The sequence below is a fragment of the Gymnoscopelus braueri genome, assembly GCF_963280865.1.
Source record: "Gymnoscopelus braueri genome assembly, chromosome: 6".
Classification (NCBI taxonomy): domain Eukaryota; kingdom Metazoa; phylum Chordata; class Actinopteri; order Myctophiformes; family Myctophidae; genus Gymnoscopelus; species Gymnoscopelus braueri.
The window spans coordinates 41,863,140-41,886,640 of NC_137607.1; the positions used below are offsets into that span (position 1 = coordinate 41,863,140).

General features: G+C 44.4%; 1 protein-coding gene across 2 annotated transcripts; it reads left to right on the plus strand.

Annotated features, from left to right (window-relative positions):
- Positions 1-935: 935 nt before the first annotated feature.
- On the plus strand, positions 936-23,057 carry LOC308087347 (regulator of nonsense transcripts 1). 2 transcript variants are annotated; one of them, XM_080431125.1, is made up of 24 exons: positions 936-1,396; positions 3,779-3,921; positions 4,409-4,498; positions 4,894-5,061; positions 5,640-5,820; positions 8,010-8,171; positions 8,816-8,903; positions 9,454-9,567; positions 9,912-10,020; positions 10,611-10,770; positions 11,494-11,612; positions 12,463-12,627; positions 13,043-13,157; positions 13,702-13,845; positions 14,288-14,501; positions 15,131-15,248; positions 15,493-15,649; positions 16,926-17,068; positions 17,981-18,155; positions 18,726-18,807; positions 19,288-19,446; positions 20,320-20,546; positions 21,160-21,282; positions 22,313-23,057. In XM_080431125.1, the coding sequence occupies exons 1-23, from the start codon at positions 1,199-1,201 to the stop codon at positions 21,277-21,279; spliced, it is 3,351 nt and encodes a 1,116-aa protein (XP_080287251.1). In that variant the 5' UTR covers positions 936-1,198; the 3' UTR covers positions 21,280-21,282; positions 22,313-23,057. The 2 variants fall into 2 exon arrangements, with proteins under 2 accessions (XP_080287251.1, XP_080287252.1); XM_080431126.1 differs by having other exon boundaries at positions 9,454-9,552.
- The last annotated feature ends 444 nt before the right edge of the window (positions 23,058-23,501 follow it).

Sequence of the window (23,501 nt, forward strand, 5' to 3'; positions counted from 1 at the left end):
TAACAACACAGATCTTGTATGGGTCAGGCTACTGCTTGGCCTAACACCTACAACTCATTTAACCCCTATTCATTTTGCTAGGGTGGGATGGCTCAGGGTAGAGGACAGAGTACAGCAATGGGCCTGGTCTACAAGATACACTACAGCTCAAACACAAAGACACCCATGTACCTGTCAACCACCTGACCATGGGCCTGGTCTACAAGATAAAGATACACCACAACGAAAAGACACCCATGTACCTGTCAAAGTACTTCAAAAACGTCAATGAAGTCCACAGTCACAACACCAGAGGAAGCTCCACTGATCATGTCGGTGTCCAACCCAGATTTGGCACAAACAAGGGGTTGAATTCGTTCTCCTGCTATGCCACAAAAATGTGGAATGCCCTACCAAAAGCCTCTAACTGACCTTGTATTGAACTGTACTTTCATGTGCTTTTTTCTGCAAACTGCTAATGAGGTATTCAATCAATCAATCGAACTACTTCAAATACGTTAAAGACGTTCACAATCACAATCACAACACCAGAGGGAGCTCCATAAATCACGATTCGGCTCAAACAAGGGGTTCGTTCTACTGCTATGCCACCAAAATGTGGAATGCCCTACCAACAGTCATAAACAATGTGACTCCTTTAACTCTCCTTCAAAACCGCTCTAAAAGAGCACTTACAGGTGGCTGCAATTCGTAACTGGCCCTTGTAAAAAGTCTAAGCTAAATAGCTTATCACCAGAAATGACCCCCCCATCCACCACCACCACCAATTTTTTTTTTTTAGAACACACTGGTTGAAGTGGTCAAACAGGTGCATCATGCCTCTCACACACACAACTCAAGGCAAAAAAGCACCCTACGTGGCAATCTCTATGGTGGCTGGCAATACGGACGCAAGGCCAAAAAGCACCCTATGCTATGCTAGGGAAGTTCGTCACTAGCGCGTCCGCCGCCGTTACGTTGGATTGTGTTTCTGCTGCTGCGGTTCCAACAAGTCGTGTTGTTTGGGTTCAAATCCAAGTCCGAACGAACGGAGTCAGATCCGCGTCCATAGCAGCAGCGAAGAAGTCTCGGGTGGTTTTTATATTAGATCACCGTGTTAGAAGGAGAGAGAAGAACGAAACATAAAACATCGTTGTTTTGTTTGCGGCAGAACGAAAGTGTTTCTTTTTTTTAGCGTTATTATTATTGTATTTTAGAAATGAGTGTGGAGGCGTACGGGCCGAGCTCCCAGACGCTCACCTTCCTGGACGTGGAGGAAGCGGAGCTGCTCGGGGCGGACAGTCACACCCAGGGCTCCGAGTACGAGTTCACCGACTTCACCCTGCCGAGCCAGACCCAGACCCAGCCGGGCCAGACCCAGAGCCAGGGCCAGGGCCACAGCCAGCTGGACGGACAGGTAACCGTTACGGTGGAGCTACGTGGGGGATGTTTTGAGAAAAAAAAAAAAAGAACCGCGGTGCTGCTAGCTTAGCGTTAGCGGCTAACGGAGCTAACCTAGCTGGCTAGCTTAGCCAGGCTGCCTGCCTCGCAGGAATTGACAGATAACCGCCGAGGATGTGGCTTTGACGTCACGTCTTTACGGAAGTTATTTTAGAGCACTTTTTTTGACCTGGCTAAGTTGGGCATGTCATATAGGCCAGTGGATCTCAACCTTTTTGAGGCCGCGACCCCTCAAAATAATCATATTTGAAGGACCTTCCAAATGAATCATCATATTTGAACTTGAGACCCCTCAGATTAATCATATTTGAACTTGAGACCCCCTAAATGAATCAGATTTGAACTGTGGACCCCCCCCAAAAAAATCATATTTGAACTTGGGACCCCCCACTCTAGAATTTGATTCCACAGATAAATCTTTAAAATAGGGTTCAATCTTGTAGATCTGCTATTTTCAAAAAAACTTGCCCCTTTCTTAAATTATTTGACAATTTGGTCAATGTTTTACCAGTTTTAATAGTATACTTTGTTTACTTTTGATGCAGTAATGGTCATTTTTATTTTCTTTCTTTTTGAGGTATTAAAGTCTTAAAATTACTTAAATTGTCACTCCACTGTCATCTGGGGACCCCCCCCCCACCGAAAATCATGTGCACAGGTTGAGAACCACTGATATAGGCGATCATTTATTGTATTTATTTATTTATATAAATAAGTCAAAATGTTTGGAAAACGGTAAAGCTCAACACGTCGTGAGCTTACAGATCTAAACGTGCTTTTGACTCAAGGAAAGGAGCATACATGAACTTGACTGCACTTTTAAAATATTGTATTGTGATTTTGTTGTGCAGTGTCTGTGTAGCTCAATAATAAATCAAATGAAAGTACATTTAAGTAAAATACTTCAGGCAGCTACACGCCTCCTATCGTTTGTGACGTCACTGCCCCATCCATGGTATCTTTATTCTCCCAGCTTGCTGCTAACAGTCAACATTAGCAAACCACAGCTCGTTAGCTACATGCTAACGCCAGCAGTCTAAACGTATTTATGTGTGTTTTGACTGTTTATCGCGCCCTATCCTACACATGAACAACATTGTACACATGAACAAGTCAACAGTCACTGAGTGTGATGAGACATGAGAGTTGACAGCAGTCTGTTGATGATGTTTCGTACTTTCAGTGTAATGCGCCCACCTGTGTGTTAGATAGTCAGTGGACCGCTAACTTAGTACTTTAGTGCACTAGTTAGTCCCAACCCTGGTACTGAAATATGACTAGTTGTACTATTCCTACCTGGACTTCTAGTACGGCTATTTTTATATCCTACCAGGACCTCTAGTACTGCTGGTTTTATATCCTACCAGGACCTCTCGTACTGATGGTTTTATATCCTACCAGGACCTCTAGTACTGATGGTTTTATATCCTACCAGGACCTCTAGTACTGATGGTTTTATATCCTACCTGCTACCAGGACCTCTAGTACTGATGGTTTTATATCCTACCAGGACCTCTAGTACTGCTGGTTTTATATCCTACCGGCTACCAGGACCTCTAGTACTGATGGTTTTATATCCTACCAGGACCTCTAGTACTGCTGGTTTTATATCCTACCAGGACCCTTGGTACTGCTGGTTTTATATCCCACAAGGTACTCAGTACTGCTGGTTTTTATCTCCTACCAGGACCTCTAGTACTACTGTTTTTTTTTAATCTCCTACCAGATCCCTTAGTACTGCTGGTTTCGTATCCTACCAGAACTTATAGTACTGCTGGGTTTCTATCCTACCAGGACCTCTAGTACTTATTGTATATCCTACCAGAACTTCTAGTAGCCTGGGACCAGACGAATCTCATAATTGTCGGAATAATTTCTCCATGCGTTCATCTATATAAATTCCATCAGTTGAAAAAAGTTGATACATTTTCAAAAATAGTGGAAATGGACAAGCTTGTAGATCGACTATTTCCATTATTTGAAGTTAATTAATATGGTTTATTTTGGCCCTAGTACATTGTTTATTTTGATTATTGGTACCGATCATTGTCAGTCCTTTCTTTGTATATTTTAAGTTATTTGTCATCTCTTCTGTGCAATTTTTGTTTAGCCTAAAAGCCAAACGGCTTTGTCATTTTTATTTATAATATAAATAAAAATGACCATCGGAACATAATATGTTCCGATGGTCATTGCCAAATAGACAACTAAATCATTTATCACAATTATGACAATGAAGCTAATATTTCATGATGGTTTCATGATGGTGACAACAACCCTAGGACCAAGGTAGTTTGGGAATGGTTGGCTGAGAGATCCATTTTGTTGTATTGTGCAGGTGAACGGCCCTGATGAAGGCCTCCATAATGGCGGTGTGGACGACTCCATGGCCAAGGCCAGCCAACTGCTCGCTGAGCTCAACTTTGAGGAAGATGAAGAAGACACCTATTACACCAAAGACCTCCCTCTGCACGCATGCAGGTACCACGCCACGCCACACCACACACAAACACTCCATGACCAGTCTGTTTTATGGTCTTTAACACAGTATGATACTGATTTTAAAGACAGAGGAGTGGGTGTCACTTAAGCCACTATCTCTTGAACTGTCCCTCAGCACTGTATATATTAAGTATATTTTATACTCTTGGACATTTTGTTACACTGACACGCTAACTTGTTACAATGTTACAGCATGGCTGTTTACCCTGATTACACTTGTGTGGGCTTGTAAAACACCATGAAAAGGCATTGTTTTATATAAGCTATGGTGCAGAGTATACACGCACACACATATGCCATTATCGATAATAACGTCTGGCCCGACGGGTTTCGGTCGGGTAGCCCGCCTCTAGTGTTGTCCTTATACCATGTGCATCCATTCATACTGTGACTGTGACCAGTGTCGTAAAGGAAAAATCCACAAACCGAATTCTGTATAATACACCTAATGTTTTTTCTGTTTCAGCTACTGTGGTATTCATGATCCGGCATGTGTGGTGTACTGCAACACCAGCAAGAAATGGTTCTGCAACGGACGTGGAAACACTTCTGGCAGGTATGTTATCCTGCCATAGTGTTCATATGGCATTGTGTCAGGCCAGGAAACTAACTTCTTTGCTTGAATTGTTGATTCCAAACTTTATTCCACAAATGTAATACTTTCCCTGACATGACTACCTAGAGCAGTAGTTTTCAAAGTGGGCTTCTTGGACCCCCAGGGGTCCTCCTCGAGGATATTCTAGTAATTTTTATGGTTGATGACACTGGTTGCATAAAATCAAATTATGAGCATTTGGTTTAGAATGTAGACTGTAATTGTAGAGAGGTGTGTAAAATCTACTGATCATATTATGTCATGCACTGTATGTGAAGTCCTGTTGCTCGTCTCTTCTTTTCTGTGTTTCTTTCCGGTGTTTGGTTTGATGTGGTGGTCCTTCTTTTGCCCTACAGCCATATTGTCAACCACCTGGTGAGGGCCAAATGCAAAGAGGTGACGCTGCACAAGGACGGTCCTCTGGGCGAGACGGTGCTGGAGTGTTACAACTGTGGCTGTCGCAACGTCTTTCTGCTGGGCTTCATCCCCGCCAAGGCCGACTCTGTGGTGGTGCTGCTCTGCAGGTATGCATGGATTAAAGCTCTGTCGCCACGACTAGGGATGTTAACAATGAATTGACTGTCAATTAATCGATGGTCAAGAATTTACTCATGAATGTCAACATAAACATTGGAACAAAACCAAAATACAGCCATAGGGATGTCTTTCCGCAAGGAAACACACCAGCACAATAATATAGTGGCTGATAGAGGAAAATGAGAGCTAAAATATTTATTTACATATATATAAAAAATAGGCTAAAAGTTACCTAGTTTCCCTTTAAAGTTTACATTGATTGCTGTCAACGTAGGCTATTCATCTTCATGCTATAGACTCAACTGTTGATTGCTTGTTTTCGATAGTCTGTAAAAGTTACCAAAGACAAATTTAGTTTGACGTCCTCCATCATTCACTACAGCTGTATTTACATGTGAATGAAAGCATGTCAGTGATGCTCATAGCCCTGCGTCCTGTGTCTCTGACGCACATTTTTAAGACGGGACGCATCAAACAAAACATTGCAGCGTTTGCTTAATTTAAACACTGTATCTAATCCAACCTTGCGATGCGTTGCTGCTGTGTTTGTGATGCGTACACACAGACAGCCGTGTGCCAGTCAGAGCAGCCTGAAGGACATCAACTGGGACAGCTCCCAGTGGCAGCCTCTCATCCAGGACCGCTGCTTCCTGTCTTGGCTGGTCAAGATCCCGTCTGAGCAGGAGCAGCTCCGAGCGCGCCAGATCACCGCCCAGCAGATCAACAAATTGGAGGAGCTATGGAAGGTAGGCAGCAGCTTCCTTCAAAATAAAACGCTCTCGGGGTGTAATTAATATTTTTTTTTATTTCCTTGGTTGTGACGTCATGGCTGCTTAGCTCTCTGATCCTACATATAATTTGAGTAACCTCTGTCGGTCTGTCTTGGTGTCTTGGGTCGTCTGTGCCCCAAACTGCGCATGTGTCGTTGCCAGGTTTCGCGCGCGAAACAAGCAGCAAGGTCTATGAAAACAAGGCCAAACGAAACGAACCCTACAAGCAACAAGGTCTATGAAAAGAAGGCCAAACGCAGCGCTTTCACACATATACCTTGCCTCTTGGAAAACAGCCGATCGACAAGCTCACAACGCGTCCCCACACCCACCTGCACTTTCACAACCAACGCCAAAACACACTACCACCAATATGGCCCCTAAACCGCTTACAATAGAACAACATGGCAACACCGTGCTTCTACACCATAGACCCCACCCACTCTCGCCAGAGAGCCACATTTCGTGGCTGCCTCCGTGGTGTGTGTGTGGGTGGGGGGGAGATGATCGCACCACAACTTCGGTCCGCGGCCGTGTATGCGTGGACACGCACGTGCGCATGCACGTTGGGGAGGCACGTGTCACAATGTACATTATTTGTGTTTGCGCGAGTGCTCGCGACGGCTCGCACGCGCGTGTGTGTGTTGGCGACGGCCGACGGGGAACGGCTCCGCCTGTTAGATCTTTATATGGGCGGGTGTTTGTGGGTGTTCTGTTCCTCCACGACGGGATGTGCGTGTGTGTGTACACACTACACCATTGGTTCTCAAAGTGGGGTCTGGGGACCCCCAGGGGTCCTTGAGGGAGTTCCAGGGGGTCCCCAGCTAAATGATAGATTAGGCACCAAATGGACCCTTATGGGTCTGTAACTCTGACAGTGTACAAATGGAACCAAATGGACTCTAACGGGTCCATTTGGTTCCATTTGTACACTCTCACAGTTAAATTAACATACATTTTACCATATAAACTGGGGTCCAAGGGATAGAAATGCCATTAAATGGGGGTCCGTAGCCCTAATGCATGTCAAACTGGGGGTCCTTGAAATTAAAATGGTTGACATTCACTGCTAGAGCCGTAAAAAAATCTTCTCTTATGGGGGTCCCTCGCATATCTTTTCAAATGGGGGTCCGCGGGCTAACAAGTGTCAATTTGGGGGTCCTTGCCATGAAAAAGTTTGAGAACCACTGCACTACACAGTACAAACTCACTTTCGATCCCTGATAAACTGTCTGTTCTCACCGCATAAGCCAAACTGCACACTTTGGGTGCTCATATCCCCCTACGGGTATGGTCTAGTTGGATATAATTTGCTGTTAGCTGTTACAACCCACCAAGTGTGAAGTCGGATCGGGTGAATGGTTCGTGAGATATGCGATGGAATAACGTGCAGAGATTCCTGGGATTTATACATAGATGTTTTTCTTTTTCATTTGTCAAATGAATCAAATCAAAGGCCTTCCTGCGGGAGGAGCGCATCACATGATGAGTTGTGATTGTTGTGAGACTCAGCGTTCCCACGGTCATGAAAATGGAAATATATTTGAAATTCAACGTTTTCCAGGCCTGGAAAAGGTTTGGAATTAATCAAATGTTTTGGAAAATGTTTGGATATACCGGTAATAGTTTTTGGCTATTGATTTTGTTCATATAAAACATGTCTAGCATTGCGTCAAATATGTGTGGCTTAATGTTTACAGGACGTGACAAAAATAATAGATCTATAAGCTAACAACACGTTGCACCGTGAGCTTGTAGATCTGTTCTTTTTGTCACGTGACACCTTTGCTCGAATCTGTCTAGGCCTAGGGGCATTGTGTGCTATCAATGAAAATTCATTGTTAAAAATGTGCGGCAACCCTGGAGACTGTTGCATCAGTGATGCTTTTCTAAAGGAAGTCACACACACCCCCACCCAGGTGGTTGTACCGCAAGCGGTGGTGCTAGCGCTAGTGAAAATGTCTTAAAGGGCCATGAAACAACATATGAAACCTTCTTTCATATGAAAAAAAAAGAACGGAAAAAGAACTACAAAATCAGCCCAGGGTTTCATGCCATCCTTTAACTGCAACAGCCCTACTGCCTACACCCGGTATACCGCAGCGTGCGTTTGAAAGGGTAGGATTTCTAATAAGGCAGTGTCCCCTGACTCCTCCCCTTCCCAGGACAACCCCGGGGCCACCCTGGAAGACCTGGAGAAGCCCGGCGTGGACGAGGAGCCGCAGCACGTCCTGCTGCGCTACGAGGACGCCTACCAGTACCAGAACATCTTTGGCCCGCTGGTCAAACTGGAGGCTGACTACGACAAGAAGCTCAAAGAGTCCCAGGTACGTCATCAAAACATCACTCCTGTTGTTCGTGTAGATTCTGTCTGGGTTAGAATTAGAACGCCATGAAAACGTGGTGCGTGTTCTCGCTAGATGTAGGCCTGTCACAATTATTACATAATTGCAGTTATTTGAAATTATCGTCATAATCATTTCCATGTAAAAAAAAATCATATATTTAAAAAATATATCAAATAATGGAAATAGCAGATCTACAAGCTCAAAACGTGTTGCGATGCGACACGTTTTGAGCTTGTAGAACGGCTATTTCCACTATTAATGTTTATTTTTAAGTATAAAGTAATCAAATGTGTTAATTTTCATATCTGCCCTGTGCAACTTTTGTTTACGAAGCCTAACAGCCAAACAGAAATGTAATTTGTTCCAATAATGCTCAACGACAGAAACACAATCAAATCGTTAATCACAATTATTTGAGTAACAATTAATCGTCAAGTAAAACTGAAAAGCATAATCGTGACAGCCCTAGCTAGATGTGGCAGGTATAGTTGGCGGCGACCCTATTTTGGGAACGTCGTTACAGAAGAAATCTTTCAAAAAATGTTTCACACTTTTTTTTTGAATGGCAAAAATAGCAGGTCTCTTCTCTTCTCCCTTCCTCTCCTCTCCATCTTTACCCACAGACCCAAGACAATATAACGGTCAGGTGGGACCTGGGGCTGAATAAAAAGAGGATTGCTTATTTCTCTCTGCCCAAGACGGACTCAGGTGGTAATTCTGTCAGCTTTTATATCCTCGTCTTACTGCACCCCCCTGCCCACCACCGCTCCTCTCCTCCAGTGGTTAATGTTGTGTCGTATATAGAACCCACATTCCTCTCGGCAGCATTGCACGCAGCATCTCAACCCCATACCTGCATCCCTCCATGGCGTGCTGTGCTTGTCTTATTTTATTTTGCCCAATTTTTAATTTGTTTTTGAGGTTTTTGTGTGCGATTTTTGTGTGTGTGTATCAAGGTATTGTATAATGACACAATATTGATAAATCATTAACCCATTTAGACCTGAGGTCGATTTAAAAAACTTCTTCTAAATCCTAACCGAAGTTTTCAGAAAATCTTCTATTTTTTATTTTTTTAAAAATACATTAAAAACTCCTGTTGCTATAGCCACATCTAAAATGACACGGATGCCTTCCCGGTTTTAAAGGTATAACAATGTATAGGGTATATACTGTTCCCGGTCTTAATGGGTTAATTAATCATTTCAGCTGTGAGTATGGGTTCCTTTCTAATTGGCTTCTTGTTTGGTACGGCTCACAGATATGCGGCTGATGCAAGGCGATGAGATCTGTCTGCGCTACAAGGGAGACTTGGCGCCCATGTGGAAGGGAATTGGTCATGTCATCAAAGTCCCCGACAGTATCCTTTCTGTCTGTATCTGAAACTACAACAAATGGTCACCTCCACTTTAACATTCATCATATCGTCTGTCGGGTGGAAACCTCATTCATGTCAAACTGTTACTTTTCAGGACTAAAAAATAGCAAAAGTAGCAGATCGACAAGCTCAAAACGCGTTTCGAGCTTGTAGATCTGCTACTTTTGATACTTGTGTTACGCTGTAGTATGATCAAGTAGTAGGGCATTAATTTACGGAAAAACGCAAAAAGTTACACCATGGCGATGAGAGGTTTCTGCCCGACAGCAACGCTGTTCAAAATATTCATATCTAGAACGTACATAATGCTGGTTGCTTTCCTGAGCAGCGTCTGTTTTCAGACTATGGTGATGAGATTGCCATTGAGCTGCGGAGCAGCGTTGGAGCTCCAGTGGAGATCCCCCACAACTTCCAGGTGGACTTTGTATGGAAATCCACTTCCTTTGACAGGTACGGTACACTGCAGGTTCACCACAGTGATAGAAGACCAATATGTACTCAACAGTGTAGAGTAGACTTTACTTCCATCCACTACTATAAAAATCTGAACTTTCCTTTTTCTGGGCAACTTCACTCAATCCAATATCCAGGTCACTTATTTATTTAAGTGGAAGAATCCTGCTATGTATACTTTTAACCACTTAAACCCTCTACACTTGGTAAACTGGACCTGAGGTGCTGGGGTTCAAGTGGTTAACAACTTAATCCATATATTCTCAGTTGAACGGGGTCCCCCAGGGGTCCGCTCCTTTTTTCCCACTACACCAAATCTCTTAAGCCGAAATAGCAGACCTACAAGCTCAGGAACGCGTCGCATTGTGACTGATCAGTCCAGCTGTTTGCGAGGTTAGCTCCGGACTCAACAGAATGACCCTTGTATAGATGACTCCTGCAGAGCTAGAATACAACTGAACAGGAGCAGATTTAGCCCCAAACATGAAACAACCTCCAGATAGGACTGCCATATAAGATCCTAATAGAGATTTGTGAACAACCCTCCTGCCCCCCCCCCCCTATAATGTGTCTGTTTGGTGTCCCAGGATGCAAAGCGCGTTGAAGACGTTCGCGGTGGATGAGACTTCAGTGTCGGGTTACATCTACCACAAGCTGCTGGGCCATGAGGTGGAAGATGTCATCATTAAATGTCAACTGCCCAAACGCTTCACTGCCCAGGGCCTGCCTGACCTCAACCACTCTCAGGTAACACACACACACACACACACACACACACACACACACACACACACACACACACAAGTATTGTTACCTTCTGAGTGTTGTGTCAACATTGCTGCTGTCGCCTGCTAAAAAGAACAGAGATTGGAGAACTGATCTCTGAAGCTACAGTAGCAACTTGAAGATCTGCTCTTGAAAATCACTTCTAAAAACCTGGTTGGCTGAAAGGGCTTTTCAGATGGGGAGCTGCACGACGCCTGCGTTCTCGCTTGCATCTGCGAGGTCACACTGTGCTCCTCGTGGGAATAGACGCGTTTTAAAGTGGCGAGTAGAAAAAAGGTCAACGCATTTCAATTCATAGAATATGTACAACCAAGGCACATGTTAAAAGTGTTAATATAAGGCTAGTTGCCTAGTTCTTCATTGGGATGGGTAAAAAAAAAGCCATGATGAACTAGCCATGATTACATCTTTTTAACTTTTTGGAAGAGTGCCTTGGTTTTCAGCTAATTTAAAAAATAAATCACCAAAGAGCACCTTCCTATGCCCACGCCTCCCTACCTGCCTGCTCGCTTCTCGCTGACAACGACTGAACAAGGCACGTCAATCGCTCCTCGTGTGAAAAGACCTTAAACACTAAGATTAGATGTAACAAAATTAGAAGCTATGCATGGTCTGCATAGTGTTTGACCATTATCCTCTTAATGACGTGTGTCAATAACCGATGTTATTGTTATGTTGAACTAGGTGTACGCTGTGAAGACGGTGCTACAGAGACCTCTCAGTCTGATCCAGGGTCCTCCTGGTACAGGGAAGACCGTCACCTCAGCAACCATCGTCTACCACCTGGCACGACAGGGCAACGGGTAACACCATCAACTCATTAAGACATGTGGCCCATTCTACAAATGTCTTCTAAATCAGTTTTCTGAAAAACTTATGTTGCCATATCAACTTTTTCATGTCAAGGACCCCCAAAATTATAGTATTTGGCCGTGGACCCCATCTCAAAATATTTTTAGATGAGATGGCCCACCCATCAGATGGGTGGGCTGCATGCATTTTCAGAGCATATTTATTTTAATTATCAATGAATTGTTCAGTATCAGAATGAAAACAAAAAGAGAAAATACCATGAATTAATTTTACAATTTTAATGTCATGTTATCATTAAAACATTAGTGTTATAGCAATTATTTGGGGGTAGCCTGGAAACTAGACAAATCTGCCAGTGCAACAAAAGAGCTCTTGGCAAATTAGTCTGGCCCCACTCGGTTGTGATTGGATTTAGCTTTCCCCAAGTTGTGGGGCACCAATCAGGGCCCTGTATGCAAATATTGGGTGGGTTTATCACCAGAGGCGTTTTCTTTATCCTCAATGAAGTGATGTGCGTATTCTATTAGTTTTCATATGATTTATTTTATCCGCCACTTGGAGATGCAGGTTCCACACAGAGATTCCAGACTAATATCTACACAGTGATATAAGTCTGTCCATGCCAGGCTAATTTGGGGGCCCATTTGCAATATCCTCAAGGCCCACGGGGTGAGAGCCAGTGTTTTATACCATCTATCACCTGACACAACAGGGCAACGGGTAACACGCCATGTAGAGTCTGGCTCATTTTCAACAGAAAGTGTTGCACAACACTTTTAGTCAGGCATTTTGTCGGCAATATATTTACTTCTCAATCCTCACCACGTGTCCGTCCTGCAGGCCAGTGCTGGTGTGTGCTCCCAGTAACATCGCTGTGGACCAGCTCACGGAGAAGATCCACCAGACCGGGCTGAAGGTGGTTCGGCTTTGTGCCAAGAGCCGAGAGGCCATCGATTCTCCGGTCTCCTTCCTGGCCCTGCACAACCAGATCAGCAACATGGACAGGTCAGTGGCATGCTGGGAAACTTGAGTTTCTGCAAGTTCAATGGAAGTTCAACGCTTCGCAGCGAGTTATGAGCTTGCAGCTCTGCTATTTTCTTTATTTTGGACATTTTGTGACTTACTTTTTTACTCTCCATCTTATAATGACATGCCCAGAATAGGGATCGATTACTAATCAATTATTTGATTACATTATTGATTGTTTTATAAAATAAATAGATTTTTTCAATTTACTGTTGCACCCCTAAATACAGGCTTGTGTTACAGTACAGCGCATATCTTCAAAGACCTGATCCAGACAGTCTGACCTGTGTGAACACACTGTTAACTATCCTGTTAGCTATGCTAATGTTACAATATTACACGTGTGTGTGTGTGTGTGTGTGTGTGTGTGTGTGTGTGTGTGTCTCTCTCTTAGCATGCCAGAGCTTCAGAAGCTGCAGCAGTTGAAGGATGAAACGGGTGAACTGTCGTCTGCTGACGAGAAACGCTACCGAGCTCTGAAACGTACGGCCGAGAGAGAGCTGCTCATGGTGAGAAACACACACAAGGGCAACGGACATTGACCGGGGCGGTTACTTCTAGAGCCTTACTGATATATCGGCCATTATTTGACTTTATTGACATCGGTTTGGGAAATTTAGCAGCCGATATGTCCCAATTTGTACCTTCCAACACGTTTCCAAAATAGCCAATCTACAAGCTCAAAACTGTAGCTTAAGTGAAACAAAACTTAGTTCAGTTTGTGTATTTTATATTTACTTGTTTGCTTTTTCATTGTATAATTATAGTCAAATGTTCTTTTCAAATATTGAAGTTTGATATATACTTAAAAATTATATATATTATTTGTATTTAATTGTATGCCTACAAGGTAGCCAGACATCATTGCAGTGCATGGGTAAATATGTTAAAAGGCTAGTAAAGCTACAGTACAATATTGTTAAAGGGCCACATAACATAGAGGAGACATCAGTTAAACATGGAGAAGTGGATTTCCATTCTTATAGTGGGACTCTCTAGGCCAAAAGTGTGTTCGGTTCTGACCCGGAGCTTCCTCTCTCTGTGTTGTTCCAGAACGCTGACGTGATCTGCTGCACCTGTGTGGGGGCCGGAGACCCCCGTCTGGCCAAGATGCAGTTCCGCTCCATCCTCATTGACGAGAGCACACAGGCCACCGAGCCTGAGTGTATGGTACCTGTGGTGCTGGGGGCCAAGCAGGTATACTGTATGCACGCATTCATGCACACACACACACACTTACACCAAAGGACGACAATGTAAATAAGCCGTCGGGCTTCTTTGCGTTTTATCCTTTTGACATACGCTATGTGTGCATCTGTATGTTGCATTATACAGTGTTGAAAGATGTCATTTGTGCTCATTTCTGTTCTAAATTAAGTGTTTAAACAAGTGAAACCCATATAAACCGGGCATTTTTGATTTTAACGTAGGATATTCAAAAATAGCAGACACAACTCACAGCGTGTCACTTTGTGCCGTGCTGCAAGCTTGTACATCTGCTATTTTTGAACATTTTCTGGTCTTCACATCTTGAATGGTTTAGAATGCATTTGTAAAATCGTCCTCTGATCTAAATGTGTTAAACGTCTTTAAACAACTTGATGGCATCATTAGTTAAACTGCCATTCATCCTCCGCAGTTGATCCTGGTGGGAGACCACTGCCAGCTGGGACCAGTGGTCATGTGTAAGAAGGCAGCCAAGGCGGGCCTGTCTCAGTCCCTGTTTGAGCGTCTGGTGGTCCTGGGGATCCGGCCCATCCGCCTGCAGGTCCAGTACCGCATGCACCCTGCGCTCAGCGCCTTCCCCTCCAACATCTTCTACGAGGGCTCCCTGCAGAACGGAGTCACCGCCGGTCAGTGCATGTCCACTTTGGAAATGTTGGACTTTCATTTATATTGTACTGCAGCGTGCACCGTAATCTTCTTTTGGCCTCAAAATAAGAGGTCTGGTGTCTTTGAGAATGACGGCTGTCACGGTGGCCAGGAAAAACGCTGTGTATAGGCAATGCCGGTTATTTCACAGATGTTTCCTTGTGCATTCCAATGACATTATTTGTAATGTTAAGCTTCATTTATACTCCATGCTTCTTTACAAAACAAACACTTCTACAAGCTATCCACACACCTTGGATTGCTGACGCGATGATCACTTGATGTCTTCAGCAAATGATAATCCTCCCGATCAACGTTGGTTTGCTTCAATGTTGACATCTATCCGATGCCTGTTGTTGACTTGATTTAATATGCTCAGATGATTCGGCAAAGGTAATTGACCTGAATTTAAGCAATATCTTTCTGGAAATAGACGGACCCGAGCTGACCGGTCATTTATTTGTGTGCTCAGAGATCAAGAACAAGAAATGATGATCTCCTGTCTCTCTGGTTTGATCTCCTCTCTGGTTTGATCTCCTTTGTCTCTCTGTTGACGGTTTGATCTCCTCTGTCTCTCTGTTGACGGTTTGATCCCCTCTGTCCCGTCCAGGCGACCGCATCAAGAAAGGCTTTGACTTCCAGTGGCCTCAGCCAGACAAGCCCATGTACTTCTACGTCACTCAAGGCCAGGAGGAGATCGCCAGCTCTGGAACGTCCTACCTCAACAGGTAAACGCTTAAATAACTGCTGTGCAAAGGACTCCACATAGGAGTATGTACAGTATGTGTATATCAAATATCCTGACTTGCTCAGGGACAGTTAGACATGGGTGGACCGGGAGACAAACCGGTGACCTTATGATTACCAGACAGCTCCTCTACTGACCAAGCTACCCCCCCCCCCCCGTCTTCTGTTCCTTATTTGCGGACCAGTAAGTGATTTTCTGTGTGTGTGTGTGTTGCTGCGTTGTAGGACGGAAGCGTCCAACGTGGAGAAGATCACCACCAGACTGCTGAAGGCCGGAGCCAAACCGGACCAGATCGGCATCATCACCCCCTACGAGGGCCAGCGCTCCTACCTGGTCCAGTACATGCAGTTCAGTGGCTCCCTGCACACCAAACTCTACCAGGTACACTGAACAACTACACACCTACTAGCTCTTCATCGCAGTATGCTTTAAAAACCATTAACACATTAAGACATGAGGCAATATTCTAAAAATATTTTCTAAATCGTAACAGTTTTTTGAATAAAAGATTTAAATACAAAATATCTCAAAATATTTTTTTCAGGGACCCCCAGAAGCAAAGATTTTAGATACAAATGTTCCCTGCAAAAATATATGAATTCAAATATTTGCTCAAATTTTCATAAATAGAAGAGCTACAAGCTCGGCACTCGGTGGCACGCTATGACCTTGTATATCTACTATTTTTGAATAGCCAAAGAAATCTAAAATGACACCGATGCTTTCCCGGTCTTAAAGGACGACTTCACCGATTTTCAACCTATCTTCATATAATTGGTCCTCACTAATACTCATGATAAAATGGTACCATTTTTTTCTACTTGGTCTGTGTCTCATAGGAGGGCTGTGGACAGTCCAGGAACCGTCTACCAGTGACATCATCGTTAGGCATGATTTTTTTTTTCCAACAAGATTTCACATTTTTTATTTAGATTTTTATTAACACGAGAGCAATGGCTTCTTGTATTGCATTGCAACTTTCCAGGAATAGAAAGCCTGCAGTTTCTATTAGCTTGGATTCCCCATTGATGATGTCACTGGTAGACGGGACTCTGAACTGTCCACAGCCCTCCTATGAGACACAGACAGAGTAGATTTATTTTTAACTATTTTATCATGAGTATTAGTGAGGACCAATTATATGAAGATAGGTTGAAAATCGGTGAAGTCGTCCTTTAATGGGTTTAGTCCTGAGGCCGATTCTACTAAATCAGTAGTTCTCAAACTTTTTCATGCCATGGACCCCGCATCAGCATTTTTCAAACACTTCAATGAAAAAGCAGATTTACAAGCTCGCAGCGTGGCACTAACTGATGCGCTGTGAGCTTGTATCTGTATATCTGCTATTTTTGAGAACCACTGTTCTAAACCACTGTTCTAATTGCTGTTACACCGATGTCAATCAACAAGGCGAGTATCGGCCAATACCGACGTATGGCCGAAAAAGTGGTGCATCCCTAGCTACACGTGGACTAATGTGTCCCAGCAAGTCACCTCCGAAAGCTCCCTGAGCGATCAGCTCTATGGCGGTTTGAAAGCATTTACACCTATACTTGTGGCCATCAACTTGTGACCAGCTGACCCAGGACGCATTATTTTAATGCCATTGCCAAGTGTGACCGGGGCTGTGTTTTTTGTCCCTGCGCTCTCTCCATAGGAGGTGGAGATCGCCAGTGTGGATGCCTTCCAGGGCAGAGAGAAGGACTTCATCATCCTGTCGTGTGTTCGTGCCAACGAGCACCAGGGCATCGGCTTCTTGAACGACCCTCGCCGTCTCAACGTAGCGCTCACCAGAGCTAAGTGAGTCTGACCGCCCCACTCTCTGACACTAGTGATGTGTAGAGCCTTTATTATGCCTGATTTCTACTCGGTTGCACATCATGTTGTGCATTGAAAATCTACAAGCTTGTTACATGAGATGCAGAGTATATAGTATAAATCAGGCCTTAGGGGTGTCTTGTGTACTGCTACATAGAGTAAAAAAAGTTTTTGTTTGGTTCCTCAGACACTGTAGCAGCATTAGAAATACTAGTGAAAGACAAACAATAATAACATAAAAAAGCAACATCTGCAATACAACAGCAGCAGTACACCAATGTTGCCAGTAAAGGGCAGTGTGACTCCAGACAAACTGTTAGCTCACTGAGAGAAGACAGTTTCTACACATTTTCTACACATCTCCTCAAAGTACAAAGATTATCAATACGGTGCTTGAAGGTTCTGTGCGTGCTTGATCTTATCAACACGTTAACATGTTGTCAACATCTAATGTAAACATAATTGTGAGCATGCAGATGCTGTAAAACTCAAAACGTTAACTTAATATTTCTAGGACCCCCAGTTTAGTATGGATTAGGCCACAGACCCCATAACTCTCAGAGTGTACAAATGGGGCCAATGGAGCCAAATTGGTTCCTAACGTCCCCAACATTGTGGAACCGGAATCAGTTCCATCGCTTTTGGAACCGTTTCTGGAACCGGTTATAACAATAATCACACTGTCAGAGCTGGAATGCAAACTTCACGTCAGCTATGCAATTTCAATACAGGTGGCTCTCAAACTTTTAAATTTCAAGGACCACCATAACTCTGAGAGTGTACAAATGGACCCGGGAGAGGGTCCCTCGCTCTCTCGTGTTCGTGTGTTGCTGGTATAGATTACGGGGTGATCATCTGACCACCGCTCTTTGTTCATGGTGTGTGTGTGTTTAGATATGGGGTGATCATCGTGGGGAACCCCAAGGCCCTGTCCAAGCAGCCTCTGTGGAACCACCTGCTGAACTACTACAAGGAGCAGAAGGTGCTGGTGGAGGGACCCCTCAACAACCTGCGAGAGAGCCTCATGCAGTTCAGCAAGCCCCGCAAGCTGGTCAACACCATCAACCCTGTGAGTTATACACAAAATACTAGATCTACAAGCTGGTCAGCACCATCAACCCTGTGAGGTATACACAAAATACTAGATCTGCAAGCTGGTCAGCAGACTCACAACACGTCTCATCGTGACACATTGTGTCCATTTGGTTCCCAACAGTCAATCATTTAGCTGGGGGACCCCACGGGTGTCCCCAGGCCCCACGTTGAGCACCAGTGGTGTAGAGCCTGTCATCTGGTCACGTGAATTTCTGGACATTAGTGTGACTCATGGACAAAAAAAAAAAAAAAAAGCTTTTGGAATATCGTTATTGGAAAAAGCATAATATCGTCTCTGTCGGGTGGAAATCTCATCCAAAACTGTTGCTTTTCAGGATTCAAATTTTAAAAATATCAAAAGTAGCAGATCCGTGAGCTTGCGGATCTGCTACTTTTGATATTTTTAAACTTTTGATGCTATAGTGTGATCAAGTAGGGCGTTAATTTACGGAAAAAAACACAGATAAGTCGAATATGGAGATAAGAGGTTTCTGTATTATGAACCCTGTGCACAGTAAGAGCTAACGTGTGTTCATGTTGCCAGGGGGGACGCTTCATGAGTACAGCCATGTACGACGCCCGTGAGGCTCTCATTCCTGGCTCCGCCTACGACCGTAGCAACCCAGGTGAGTAATCAAGGGTTCCCACACTTTTCAGGCTGCACCCCCCCCCCAAAACCCCCAGTACACCCTGACAAGCACCTTGGATTTGTAAGAGTTTGAGGTGTTGCATTTAGTTTGACTCGGTTCCACAGATAAAAATTGTGAAAATAGCCAAACTATAAGCTCACTACGATCTTGTAGATCTTCTATTTTAACAATGTTTGCCTCTTTTTTAAATAATATTTGACAATTTGGCCAATTTGTCTTAAAAGTCATTAAATTGTATCTTTAGAAACGTGCAGATACCCTGTATAAACTCATACTGTATGTTGGTTTGTTTACTGTTGAGTGAGAAAATAGTGTTGCACATTAAGCTAATCATCAGGCCCCCCCGCGTCTAATCGATGAAGAGCTTCCATGGTTGGAAACGCTGCATTTCTAAAGCGCCTTTATCCAAAGCTCTAGCCCAAAAGTGTAATCACATGTCTGTCTGTCTCTCGGCAGGGCGTCCAACCAACATGTACTTCCAGACTCACGACCAGATTGGTATGATTGGGGCAGGGCCGGGTCACATGGCCTTGAACATTCCCATCCCCTTCAACCTGGTCATGCCCCCCATGCCCCCGCCGGGGTACCTGGGCCAGAGCAACGGACCCATCGCAGGTACAGCTACCACCTTATCAACTGGTGTTGATCTGTCTGAATAGGAAACGCAGAGCGGGTAGTTCCGACCAAGCAATCTACTGACTTTAATAGATATTAAAGTTGTTTGAATTGGTCCAACGAGCAATAGAATACACATTCAAAAGCATCTTCCATAAAATCCAAATGGTCTAGTTTTTTTCTAGAAGCACAGGTTAAAAGAGAATTCCGGACTTCTTTTTCTTACCTGACAAGTGGTACAGTAGAAAAAAATCATAACTCCATCCCAAGTCCACCACAGCTAAAAACGAGCAGACGGTCCATGCGCTAGATCGTGTATTTTTGTTGATATCTGACGTTCATATTGACAGAACTCTCCACAGTGTTTGTGTTAGATGCGCCCCTCCGGAAGTCTCGCAAGACGAGATTTCACCTGTGATTTCATCCAAGTCAGCTTGTAAACACTACGCCGGCCCATTTGGGACAAAAACACTGTGGCAAGGTTTCTGCCATTATGAACGTCGTATAAAAAATGTGAGCAATTAAAATACGCGATCTAACACATGGACCGCCCGCTCTGGTTTTTAGCTGTGGTGGACTCATAATGGAGTTATGACATTTTCCTAATGTACCACTCGTCCTAGGATATAATATAAAGGCTCAGTCTGTTTGGCTGTATGTAGAACAACAGGATCATAGGTTTAAAATGATAATACCTGGCCTAATGAAAACAAATGTGTTGCTTTAATCACTCTGTCTGTATATGTAGGGCACATTGTCTAATGTTTGTAAAATGTATTCATGAGCCATCAGTATATTTTGTAGTACAGCATTACTTTGCACATTGTGGATATATACGTCAGTGATTAACTGAAGGGCTGGTGGTGCCTCCAGGTCGTGGCGGTATGAAGGGGAAGCCGGGCCGCGGAGGCCGGCAGAGGGGCCGCGGTGCGGGCACCCAGGGAGCCGGGGGCCAGGGGCCCAACGGCCCCAACAGTCAAGCCAGCCAGGACGGGGCCTCCCAGCCCTTCTCCCAGGGGCCCCTGACTCAAGGCTACATCTCCATGAGCCAGCCTTCCCAGATGAGCCAGCCCGGCCTATCCCAGCCTGAACTGTCCCAGGTAAGAAGCCTCAATCCATCCATTCTATCCCAGCCTGAACTGTCCCAGGTAAAAAACTGAATCCACCTGTTCTCTAGCCTCGATCTCCAGGCTTTTATTGCTTAGTTTTGCTAAAAAATAAAAGCCTGGCCCAACTATAGCCTGTACTGGGTATGAGGAAGTGTTTCATTTCCCAACCAACCAGAGTGCAGTGGGCGTCGCTCGTAATGTTGTGTTAACGGGGCGGGGGTTGACGGACAGATCGGTGAACCAATGGGATCAGGCGCCGTCTCTCGCCGGCTCTATACACACGCCCCTTTATACACGAAATCAGGAGGGTTGCAGCAGGCTACCTGTTCTCCATCTGTTGTTTTGGAAGTATCAGTTGGAATTTGAAATCAAATGCTCTGTTATGTTGTCTTGTGTATTGCTGTGTAATTATTGTACTTTGTTTTATGACAGTGAAGCCATCATGTGTGAGGAGCGTAACATTTGTATTATTGCGGAGAATAATGCATAATAGGATTAATGTGGCCTGATAACAGTATATTGGCATTTTTTCATTTAAGTATTGTCCCATCTCTAGTGTCACAATATGGCTTTAACACTTGTTTCTTTCCCTCTTGTGTCACAGGACAGTTACCTTGGTGATGAGTTCAAGTCGCAGATGGACGTGGCTCTGTCTCAAGATTCCACGTACCAGGGTGAACGAGCATACCAGCATGGCGGGGTGACAGGCCTGTCACAGTACTAGAGAGTACGTACCTCAGACAGTACTGCTTAAGAGGGCACCAGGTGCTGCTGGCAGCAATTTTTATAGAGGTTCTAAGTGGTTAAACCTTAACCTTGATACAGAAACCTTGCATGGAAGACTGAATTCGGTGCACTAAGAAGTCTTCACTGGTATACCCAAATTGAAAATGCTTGACAATACCCGAGAACTGTCCGGGGTCCTTGTTTTATTATGGCCAGTTGGGTCCAGATTGGTTTGGATTCTATTACCTCGGGTCCCGGGGTCTGTTTATCATTGTGTACATAATGGTGGATCTGAGAAGTCCCGTAGTCAGTGCTGATCAGGAGAGATTTTTGTGAAAAGTCAAGTTTTGTGTGATAGGCTGACTTGGGATCATATTACTGCAGCGCAAAATAAGGTGGGGGGAAAGTTAAGCGTGCACATGTGTGCCAGGCTGCCAGCTGAGTTCAGTGTGTTGGTAGAGTGATCAAACAATATCTCCATGGGATCAAATGTGCAACATGCAATTTAATAGTGGTGTAACGGTACAGCAGTGCATCGATATGTAAACGGCATCATATCGTATTGTATCATTTTGTAATGCAAATAATTGTATCGATACTACGTACTTGTGCGTCTTTTGATTTACTTGATTATCAATTTTCTTGACAGCAAATTCTGATTTAGTCTTTTGAATAACACACCATTTAGTTTTAGCCCTATTTTAGTCATCTGAAATTGTTTAGTCTTAGTCGACTAAATATCAAAATATTAGTCTCTTAGTCAACAAAATTAATAGTGGTCCATATGATATCCATCAGTCAGGGTCGATTCTGTAATGTCGGATCACAGAATTAATTTCACCCGTCAAATTAGGGATTGGGTCCAAAACATGTCTGAACCTATGGGAACAGATTTCACGGGTCCATTTTGGACCTAGAAGAGCTCTATGGTGCACCTCCTTTTAGTAGTCAGCCAGGTTTTGTCAAAAGATCATGATACTGGAACCGTGGAGTTGGTGGTCTAATGTGTTCCTCTCCGTTTGTTCCTTCAGGTTACTGGAAGAATGGAGCTAGGCTTGTGTGGAGCTTAGTTCGTCCACATTTTAATCTGGGTAATGATAAAAACACAAAATGGATACAATCTGTTTTCCTCTGCTACAACCGAAGCAACCACCCTGTGAAAAGCGACGGGAGAGCGAAACCAAAACCAATCATGAAGAGAGGGCGAGAAAACGAGTGAAGCGACGGGCGGCAAGTGAGAGGGATGGAGAAAAGGGAGAGAGCGAGAGAAAGCGACGGAGTGGAAGAGACGGAGCGCTGCCCGGACTCGAGGGACGAAGTGACGAAAGAAGCAAAGAAGACTAAAACGGCGTACGGCGTGGTCGCGCTGCGTCGAGGGAAACCGCAAGTCAGGAGACTTCTAAACGGTTTCTCTTGTTGGGTGGGTGGGGGGATGTCAAACGAGGCTGTGACCTCACCAACCCCCTCCCCACATCACATCTCCTCCTATCACCTCCACAATACCCCCCCCCCCCCCCCCACCCCCTGTTCGCTAACGAGGAAACGGTCGGCCAAAAACTGACATTCGTCAGAGCGGGGAAAGGAGTCGAAGTGCTCGAGCTGAATTTGTAGAAAGGAACGCCATCACACTGGCGATGCCCCCCCCCCCAATCCTCCCCTGAAGTCTAATTGTTTTTGAAGCCGCTTGAGACCCCCTCCCCCTCCCTGGGATCATTTAGATTAGGACGGCAGGGGAAAAGTAGCGGCCGTGAACTTCTGGACCCCCCCCCCCGCCCCCCCAAAAGAAAACATCCTCAGCGAGCCTGAAAAACAAGAGGGAGCAGCAGCAAGTCGATACGCTTTCTCCTCGTCGTTCAACTCTTGAGTTGGTGGGAAACGTTAACGATTTTTTGAAAATGGTTTCTGCGCTTAAAGTCTGACGTTAAAGAACTTTGCATTGAAACGCCACTTGGCTTTTTCAACAGCTCTTTAAACAGCAAACGGGTGGTTTTTGGACGACACGTCACTTGCAGAGTGGCACGAGGATCTCAGACGGAAAGATTCTCGAGGCGTGACTCGCGGACAAACCGGGACCCCCCCCGGCTTACACCGCCACCATGAGACGATTCTTTTTAGGAATTACCTTTCTTATCGCAGAGCACAAAAAAAAAGAAATTATTAAACGCGACCAGCATTGAATATTCTACTCAATGTCGTTTTGAAGTTCCAGCAAAAAAGGAA

What these genes read in the sequence shown, in the direction of transcription:
- LOC308087347 (XM_080431125.1), top strand. Translation starts at nt 1,199, where the DNA reads ATGAGTGTGGAGGCGTACGGGCCGAGCTCCCAGACGCTCACCTTCCTG. An exon ending in GTGGTGGTGCTGCTCTGCAG is followed by an intron (nt 5,062 to 5,639) that starts GTATGCATGGAT and finishes GCGTACACACAG; the next exon opens with ACAGCCGTGTGCCAGTCAGA. An exon ending in GGAACGTCCTACCTCAACAG is followed by an intron (nt 15,249 to 15,492) that starts GTAAACGCTTAA and finishes GCTGCGTTGTAG; the next exon opens with GACGGAAGCGTCCAACGTGG.